Below are 9627 nucleotides of genomic sequence, written 5' to 3'. Positions count from 1 at the left end.
CATGGGCAACCTGAAGAGTGTGGGCCAGGAGCCCGGGCCACCCTGCGGCCTGGGGCTGGGGCTGGGCCTCGGATTGTGTGGCAAGCAGGGTCCGGCCACTCCTGCCTCAGCCTCAGCCTCAGAGCCGGGGCGGCCACCAGCATCCCCACCCCCGACCTCACCCGCGCCAGACCACAGGTGAGAGCCCCATGACTAGAAGCAGGTGGGCAGGAGGCTACGTGTTCACCTGAAGCCAGGGCTAGGAAGGGCCAAGAGAGATCCTCAGTAAATATATATATATATATATATATATATATATTATTATTATTATTATTATTATTATTATTAGTGTGGCCAGAGCAGGACTGGCTGGAAGACTCTGGAAAGAGATCGGGATCGAGGCTGGCGTGACGGGTCAAAGTCGGAAGTATGGGGCCTGCTCTAGAATTGGGCCAGGGCTCAAATGCTGTTTGGCTATCAAGAGCTGTTTGACTTCAAACAACTTGCTTAATGTCTCTGAGCCTCTGTTATGGAAAATGGAGTCTTCTTAGTATCCTTACCCCATGGCCTGTACATTTCTAGCTTACAAGCCTTCAGCAAGTAGTGGTGGTGATTCGTTAACCTGGGGGAGGGGGGGGATGAGACAGAAGCTGCGGATGAGCTTCTAGTTGAGTGAGAAAGTGGGGTGTCATGGGACGGGGAGCAAGCTGGCCCAGGAGTCTCAGGTCCAATGCTCCCACATAGGGCTGAAGGCCAGGCTCTGCCGCTCAGGCAGGCGCAGCATGATCCGAGTCCCTCCCTTCCTCCCCGGCTGGCTGGTAGCTCTGGGAGGAAGCGATAAGGCCTCCAAGGCTTCCCTTCACACAACGCTACTGTCAGGAGGGGTGTGAGTGGGAGGAAAATCAGAACGGAGGAATCCCTGCTAGGCTTACCCTTAGCGCAGGCTCTGGGCTCTGTTCCCCCTTCAGAAGGGCCTATGCCTTCGTTCATTTTACATTGCTACCGCCTAGAGGTCTGGATGACTTAGAAAGAGTAGAGGTTGGCTGGGTACAACGACTCATGCCTGTAATACCAGCTCAGGAGGCAGAGATTAGTAGACTCGAGGTTCAAGGACAGCTTGAACAAAAAGGTAGACTTTATCTAGACCAAAAAACTGGGCATGGTTGTATGCTTGTCATCCGCCAGAAGTAGAACTGTGACTCAAGCGGTAGAGCACCAATCCTGAGTGGAAACAAAAACAAAAACAAAAACCTGAAAGACAGAGCTCAGGCCCCAGCACTGGCACTGAGAGAGACAGAGACAGAGACAGAGAGACAGAGATAGAGACAGAGACAGGGAGAGGGAGAGGAAGAGGCAGAAGGAGAGGGAGAGAGAAAGAGGGAGGAGGAGAGGGTGAGAGAGAGAGAGAAAGAGAAAGAGAGGTTTATTTTGCTCCTAGTTCTAGAAGCTAGAAATCCCAGAGCGAGCATGGTGTTGGCGCTGCTCAGCCACTGACCAGCGCCGCATGCCGCAACCTCTCGTGGTGAGAGATCACATGTAAGACAGAGCCAGTGGCCGTGAGTGTTGCTCCTCTAACAAAGCCACTTGCACTGACCCACGGATCCATCCATGAGAGAGAAGCCATCAGCTTCAAAGATCCCACCGCTCAACTCTGCTACACTGAACCCACATGGCTAGCGTGTGAAACGAGGTGGGAAGAGCACATTCAGCTCATAGCAACACCTCAGGTACAAAGGTCAGCATGGACACGGAAGGAGGACCCGGCGGGGACTGGCGCTCAGGAGCGAGGCCCAGACAGGCCCAGGCCACTATAGTCAGAGCTCAGACTGTCCCTGCGTACTCCAGATGGGTAGCCTTGGATCCCTGGTCAGCAGGCCCTCCTCCTAACTTGGGGTGTCAGCTGATGCGTTAGGAAGCAGACGGAAAGGAGGTGATAAAGCAGTGGGGTCACTAATGCTGTAGGAGGTGGCCTCAAGGCTGTACGCTCCCCCCCACAACTCCCTCCCTGGCTTCCAACAGCTCCCCGCTAACCCGGCCACCAGAGGGGCCCAGGTTCCCTAGAGTGAAGAACTGGGAAGTGGGCAGCATCGCCTATGACACCCTGTGCGCCCAGGCTCAGCAGGTGAGACGGGCTCACCGGGGGCGGCGGGGGGGGGGCTGGGAGGGCGGCTTCCTCACGCCACCCTGCTCTGAATCTGCCCCGTCTCCCAAAAAGACAAGGAGCCGGGCACCTGCGGCTCACGCCTGTCATCCCAGCTACTCAGGAGGCTGAGATCTGAGGCTTGCAGTTCAAAGCCAGCCCAGACTCTTCTCTCCAATTAACCACTCAAAAACCCAAGTGGCGCTGTGGCTCAAAGTGGTAGAGTACTAGCCTTGAGCAAATGAGATCAGGAACAGCACCCAGAAAGAGACATTGCAGGGGGGAGCTGTGAAGAACCAGAGGAACTGATGGGCCTGTGAGGACTTTGGTGACCCCTAGCCTTACCCAAGTCCTGACCCTAGTTCTGCTCTAAACCCGCCCACCCTCACCCCACTTCCAGTCTCAGCCCTGGCCTGCGTCCACCCCGGGCTAGACTCTGCCGGCATCTTTCCCAAGTTCCCTGTAGTCCCTGCTGCCTCACAACAGACCCTGCACAATGCCCTGGTCCTGACCTTTGTGTTCCCCACTCCCCTGACCCAGGATGGACCCTGCACCCCAAGACGCTGCCTGGGCTCCCTTGTGTTTCCAAGGAAACTACAGAGCTCCTCCCCGCCAGAGCAGCTGCTGGGTCAGGCCAGGGACTTCATTAACCAGTACTACAGCTCCATCAAGAGGTGAGGCCTTCGCTGACACCCAGGCTCCCCTCCATGCCATGGAACCCCAATCCTCGACCTCTCAGCCCTGACACCAAGGCCCAGCGCTCCCCTCTTACCCTGTGACTGTTCTTACCACACTCCCCCAGGAGCGGCTCCCAGGCCCATGAGCAGCGGCTTCAGGAGGTCGAGGCTGAGGTGGCATCCACAGGCACCTACCAGCTCCGGGAGAGCGAGCTGGTATTCGGGGCCAAGCAGGCCTGGCGCAACGCTCCCCGCTGTGTAGGCCGGATCCAGTGGGGAAAGCTGCAGGTGTGGCCAGCTGGTGTCCAGATGGGCACCAGGGAACAGAGGGTGGGCATGGACAGGCAGTTCCTGAGGTCTCTCGGGGGTGGGGGTGGGGGGGAGGAGGTTCCATACAGTGGGGGGTTTTCCGCCTCTTACCTACATAGCTGCCACCTGGTTAGGAAGCTGTACACTAGTGACTTGGAAATGTCAGGCCTACTGGGTACAATGGTGGTTGAGCAGGGATAACTCCCCGCCTGCCCCCCATGGTTGTCAGGGGTAAGAGAAGCTTCTGCAAGAGGCCTGCCAAATGGCTACTTGTGCCATGTGGGCCTCCTGCCCAGCTGGGTCCCACACCCTCCTTCACAACCTGCCCACAAACCAGAGCTAAGCTGGGTTACTAGAGAGCTGGGGCCTTGGCATGAGGAGATACAAGGGACCACAGGCCTTCTGAGCTCTTAAGTGGTCACCAAAGAATGGAGAATACAGCCACATGCCCAGCCAATCCAAAGGTGTCTCCAATAAAGCAACTATCCTTAGCAAGGCTCTGGTGGCTTATGCCTGTCATCCTAGCTACTCAGGAGGCTGAGATCTGAGAATCACAGTTAAAATCAACCCGGGCAGGGGTTGGGAAGGTGGCTCAGTGGTAGAGCACTTGCCTTGCATGCGTGAGGCCCTGGGTTCGATTCCTCAGTACCATATAAGCAAAAAGAAAAAAAAATCAACCCGGGCAGACAAATCCATGAGACTGTTATCTCCAGTTAATCAACAACAACAAAAAAAAAAAAAAACAGAAGCGGAGCTATGGTTAAGTAGTAGAACACCAGCCATGAGCGAAAAAGCCAAGCAAGAGCTCAAGACCCTGAGTTCAAACCTCCGTACCAACACATACCAAATATATATATATATATATACATATATGTATATATATATATGCTTCCTAACAGTTGTGTGACTATTTAAGTTGTTCAAAGCTTTATCTAACTTTCAACCCATTAGAGCTTCCACAATGGTCTTCACTCCCTGCATGTCTCTGCCTTGACCCCAGACCAGCCACTGCCTCCTGCTGCCCCGTTACATTTCCTCCTCTCTCCCAGCCTCTTCTTCCTGCCATCACAATGTAAGCATTGGCAGAGGCCCAAGAGGCCACCTAGCGCAGCCCCTGCCGCCTTCCCAGCAGCAGGGAGCTCGGGGGAGAGCCGGGACTCTGCTCGAGCATCACAGTTAGTGTGCGACCTACTCCTAGGTGGCTGTGCCCTTCCTCCAGCATGGCTGGCACCAGGAAGCTTCTGGAGGACCGGGGAAAACACGTCCTCTGGGAAGGAGTTAGGCTATACTGAGGACACATGGGATGGGAGAACTGGTTAAGTGGACAGAGGGCGGCTTCCCTGCCTCCTTCCAGTGAATAACACGCCTGGCCTCTGGGGTTGCTACTCAAGACCCCAACTCTCTTCTTGCCCTTTCTCTGTCTTGGCGGGCCCAGGTGTTTGACGCCCGGGATTGCAGGACTGCACAGGAAATGTTTACCTACATCTGTAATCACATCAAGTATGCCACCAACCGTGGTAACCTTCGGTAAGTGCTTCCATCCAACCACACCAGAGCCCATCCTGACGCCAGGCCAGGTGAAGGAGGGTCTCTGACCAGCTCTAATCCCCCCATCAGCTCGGCCATCACGGTGTTCCCCCAGCGCTGCCCAGGCCGAGGAGACTTCCGAATCTGGAACAGCCAGCTGGTGCGCTACGCAGGGTACAGACAGCAGGATGGCTCCGTGAGAGGGGACCCTGCCAACGTGGAGATCACTGAGGTGGGTACAGAGGCAAGTGGGCAAACGAAGAGGAGGAGGCAGGGGCCAGCCAGCCAGAGAGGGGTTAGTCAACAGGAAGAGAAGACCCTTCCTTCGAATGAAAGATGAGAGATGTAAAACAATCAGGGCCTGAGAGTTAGGCCCTGGTAGCTTCTCGGGAGGCTGAGATGTGAGGATCATAGTTCAAAGCCAGCCCAGGCAGGAAAGTCCATGAAATTCCTATCTCCAGCTAATCACCAAAAAGCCAGAAGTAAAGCTGTGGCTTAAGTGGTAGAGTTCTAGCCTTGAGCAAAAAGATCAGGGACAGAGCCTAGGCCCTGAGGTCAAGCCCCAGTAATCACACACACACACACACACACACACACACACACCCTGGAGTAGCTGCAGACACCTAGCCAATGCAGGAGCCTTGAGGCGAAAGGTGGGAGATGGCTGACGGAGAGGACCCCTCAGGAGGTCGGGTTGAGGCCTTGGGACCTGTGTTTGCCTGCCCCCTGCAGCTCTGCATCCAGCATGGCTGGACCCCAGGAAATGGCCGCTTTGATGTGCTGCCCCTGCTGCTCCAGGCTCCTGATGAGCCCCCAGAACTCTTCACCCTGCCCCCCGAGCTTGTCCTCGAGGTGCCCCTGGAGCACCCCACGTGAGCATGGAGGGATGACGTGGGGTGGCAAGGAGGGGCAGTGGAGGACACCTGCAAGGGCTCTACATGGCCTCATCCAAACCTGACGCCCCCAGGCTGGAGTGGTTCGTGGCCCTGGGCCTGCGCTGGTACGCCCTCCCGGCGGTATCCAACATGCTTCTGGAAATTGGGGGCCTGGAGTTCCCCGCGGCCCCGTTCAGTGGCTGGTACATGAGCACTGAGATCGGAATGAGGAACCTGTGTGACCCTCACCGCTACAACATCTTGGAGGTGAGGAGCCACTGTGGGGGCGGGGGACGGGGGGCGACAGGCAGGCAGGACACAGCCCTGCACACAGCACCCCCCCAACATGCCAGCAGCGATCTGAGCTGAGTCAATTCCAAGGACACAAACTCTGGAACCATCCAGGCAATGGGGAGTGCGCTAATCTCTAGTTCTGCATCTCTCATAATGTTGTCAGAGGGGACTTCGACTCCAAAAAAAAGTTCAAGATCTTTGAAGGAGTTTCAAAGATGAGAAACTGTCCCAGTGACTCACACCTGTAATCCTAGCTACTCAGGAGGCTGAGATCTGAGGATCATGGTTTGAAGTTAATCGAGGCAAGAAAGTCCATGAGACAGGGACATTGCCAAGTCCCTAAGTTCAAGTCCCAGGACCAGCACCAATAAATAAATAAATAAAACTGAGAAACTAAGTCCCAGAACTGAGAAGCGACTTGCCCAAGTTCCCTCTGTGCTCCATGATGCCTTTGTCGGAGAAAAGGCTGATCCAACCCGCACTGGGTGGTCAGCCCCTGACAGTGCCTTCCCCGCCCTGCTCCATCTACTACCCATTGCCTCTGTCCCTGCCAACACCCACTGCCCTGCCCAGGACGTGGCCGTCTGCATGGACCTGGACACCCGGACAACCTCGTCCCTGTGGAAAGACAAGGCAGCGGTGGAAATTAACGTGGCTGTGCTGCACAGTTACCAGGTGGACAGGCCCACGCTGGCGGGGAGGGCAAAGGGGGCTGGGAGGAATGAAGAACAGGGGGCACATAGAAACTAGGGCAGGGCTTAGACGGCTGCAAGTTCATACGCGAGGCCTGCCGCGGGGACGGCGTATGGCGGGCAGCTCGTGCCAGGAACCTTGTTCAGTAATCCCATCCCCAGAGGATGCTGTGGGGCCCAGTGCAACCTGGAAACTCCAATAGTAGAATGGAAGATGTGAGAACAGTGGTGAAATGGTATCTGCTCAATACTTCAATGGGGAATGAAAGGTTCAGGAAGGGCCAGGGATGTGGCTCAGTGGCTGTGTGTTTGCCTAGCATGTTCGAAACCCTGAGTTTTGGACTCCTCAGCAATGCAAAAAGAAAGATAAACCTAGCTACTCAGAGGCTGAGATCTGAGGTCACAGCTCGAAATCAGAACCGTGTCCCAGGCAGAAAAGTCCATGAGACTCATATTTCTAATTAACCACCAGAAAAGCTGCAAGTCGAGCTGTGGCTCAAGTGGTAAGAGTACCAGCCTTGAGGAATTAAAAAAAAAAAAAAAGCTAAGGGGCAGTGCCCCAGAACTGGCACCAAAAAAAGAACGGTATTTTGGGTTGAGAGAGAGGCACACAGAGAGTGAAAATGGGAGCAACTATTGCATGTCGGACTTAGAATGTGACCTTGCAAGCTACAGTTTGGGGGTGCTATTCTGGTGTGAGGGGATACGGTCTGTGTCAGGGGCTCGGGGCACAGTGTGTGTCGTTAGAGGGTGGGGCCTGGGGGCTGATTCTGAGCCTGGCCTCTCTCCCTCCCCCACCTCAGCTGGCCAAAGTGACCATTGTGGATCACCATGCGGCCACGGCCTCCTTCATGAAGCACCTGGAGAACGAGCAGAAGGCCAGGGGGGGCTGCCCCGCTGACTGGGCCTGGATCGTGCCCCCCATCTCAGGCAGCCTCACTCCTGTCTTCCATCAAGAGATGGTCAACTACTTCCTATCCCCTGCCTTCCGCTATCAGGTGTCCACCCGACTGCTTCCTGTGCCCCCTCCCAACTCTAACTCTGAAGCCCCCAGGAAGCACTAATCGTCGCTGTCTCCCTCTCCCGCCTCTCCTCCCCATCGCTTCCCTGCAGCCAGACCCCTGGAAGGGAGGTACAGCCAAGGGTGCCGGCATCACCAGGAAGAAGACCTTTAAGGAAGTAGCCAAGTGGGTACCCTGGAAGTGCACCCCTCCTCACACACACAACAGCCTGTGGTGATGGGGCTGGACCCCTGCGGGGGGAGGGGGGCTGAGCTTCTGAGCATCTAAATACCCCCACCCACCCTCACCTGCTGCAGTGCGGTGAAGATCTCCGCCTCGCTCATGGGCACGGTGATGGCGAAGCGCGTGAAGGCGACCATCTTGTACGGCTCAGAGACCGGCCGGGCACAGAGCTACGCACAGCAGCTGGGGAGGCTCTTCCGGAAGGCGTTCGACCCCCGGGTAGGGCTGAGCCCAGTAGCAGGAGGCCAGAGAGGGGTGGTTGGCCAGAATTTTCAGAGGTACTCAGGAGCTCAGGGGAGGTCCAAAAGACAGAGCTCAACAAAGGGCACTGGCTCACATCTATAATCTTAGCTACTCAGGAGGCTGAGATCTGAGGATTGCAGTTTGAAGCCAGTGAGACTCTTATCTCCAATTAAGCACCAAAAAAAGTCAGACATGGAACTGTGGTTCAAGTGGTACAGCACTAGCCTTGAGCAAATTCAGGCAGAACTCAGGAGGAATCCTGGAGTCTACGAGATTAAGAGTCGAGTCAGGGCCTGAAGCTTGCCCAGAGGTTCAGAGAGAAGGAAAAGGGCAGCAAGAAATCTGGGCACTGGAGGCTCACTCTATAATCCTAGCTACTCAGGACTAAATTCTGAGGAGTGCAGTTCAAAGCCAGCCCCGGCAGGAAATTCCATGAGATTCTTAACTCCAATGAACCACCAGAAAACCGGAAGTGGCACTGTGGCTCAAGTGGTAGAGCACTTGCCTTGAGCTGAAGAGCTCAGGTACAATGCTCAGGCCCAGAGTTCAAGCCCCACAACCGGCTAAAAAAATAAAGGTGGGGGGGCAGCAAGAGTGGAGTCCCCATCTCTCCTGTCCTCACCCACAGGTCCTGTGCATGGATGAGTATGACGTGGTGTCCCTGGAGCATGAGACCCTGGTATTGGTGGTGACCAGCACCTTTGGGAATGGGGATCCCCCAGAGAATGGAGAGGTAAGGCCTTCTAGACGGGGGGAATGAGTTGAGATTCAAAACTAGAGTGGTTGGATAGGCACTTACACACACATACACACACACACACACACACACACAAACACACACCACCAGGATGGAAAGCAAAGATATGCAGGGAAATTTCCCCACAATTCCAGTGTGACCTTCTGTACAAGAGCAAGCCACACCCTAGCCACAACCTCCCCCACACAAACCTACTGAACTGCACCTCCAGGTCATCTCCATTCTCAGGGTAAAGCTGACCAAGGAGGTCAGACTGCCCCTGGGAGCTGACAGCGTGAATACAGGGACACTCCGCTCCATTCCCTGTCGCAGCTTTTCCCTTCTTTCCTAACAAAGGAGCACTTCTAGTTGCCAACAGAGGTTTAAAAAAACCTCTCTTGCTCAACAATAACAAAAAAAAAGAACTACAGCACGACCATCCAATGAGTTTCCAGTTGATGCTTCTGAGCTCCCCAAGGGAGACGCACTTAGTCCTCTTATCTGTTTCCAGAGTTAACTGCCTTGCCTTCTAAGTGCCTCCCCTGCACGCTGAGAAAGCGAGTGCCTACAGCAGGCTGGCTTTTCCTGTATAACTTTTATTGTTTTTATGATTTTATTAGCATATATTAGTTGCATAAGAGTTGTGATATTCCCATACATACATATAACATACCCCATCATTAAACTCACCCCTTCCAACTCTCTCCCTCATCTCTTTTCCCCTTCTTCAAACAATCTCAACAGGTTTCATGGTCCTGTTTTCATACATGCTTATCAAGTACTTTGACTGTATTCACACTCATTTACCCTCTCCTTGGCCTTGCCCACCCCCAAGAAAGCCCATTCATGGGCTCCAGTGTGTGTGTGTGTGTGTGTGTGTGTGTGTGTGTGTGTGTGTGTGTGTGTGTGTG

General features: G+C 54.7%; 1 protein-coding gene across 1 annotated transcript in view; it reads left to right on the top strand.

Moving 5' to 3' along the window:
- Nos3 (nitric oxide synthase 3 (endothelial cell)) overlaps positions 1-9627 on the top strand; it is a 23858-nt gene continuing 14231 nt past the window's right edge. Inside the window, exons 1-13 of the mRNA XM_013027245.1 lie at positions 1-177; positions 1999-2101; positions 2660-2793; positions 2922-3084; positions 4541-4632; positions 4723-4864; positions 5365-5504; positions 5600-5774; positions 6375-6476; positions 7297-7491; positions 7607-7680; positions 7812-7956; positions 8609-8713. Of these exons, the coding sequence (XP_012882699.1) occupies positions 2-177; positions 1999-2101; positions 2660-2793; positions 2922-3084; positions 4541-4632; positions 4723-4864; positions 5365-5504; positions 5600-5774; positions 6375-6476; positions 7297-7491; positions 7607-7680; positions 7812-7956; positions 8609-8713 (1746 nt within the window). The 5' untranslated portion in view covers position 1. The remainder of the gene's footprint in view (positions 178-1998; positions 2102-2659; positions 2794-2921; positions 3085-4540; positions 4633-4722; positions 4865-5364; positions 5505-5599; positions 5775-6374; positions 6477-7296; positions 7492-7606; positions 7681-7811; positions 7957-8608; positions 8714-9627) is intronic.

The sequence above is a fragment of the Dipodomys ordii genome, unplaced genomic scaffold (assembly GCF_000151885.1).
Source record: "Dipodomys ordii isolate 6190 unplaced genomic scaffold, Dord_2.0 Scaffold101, whole genome shotgun sequence".
Lineage (NCBI taxonomy): Eukaryota > Metazoa > Chordata > Mammalia > Rodentia > Heteromyidae > Dipodomys > Dipodomys ordii.
This window is presented reverse-complemented; position numbering and strand designations above follow the sequence as displayed.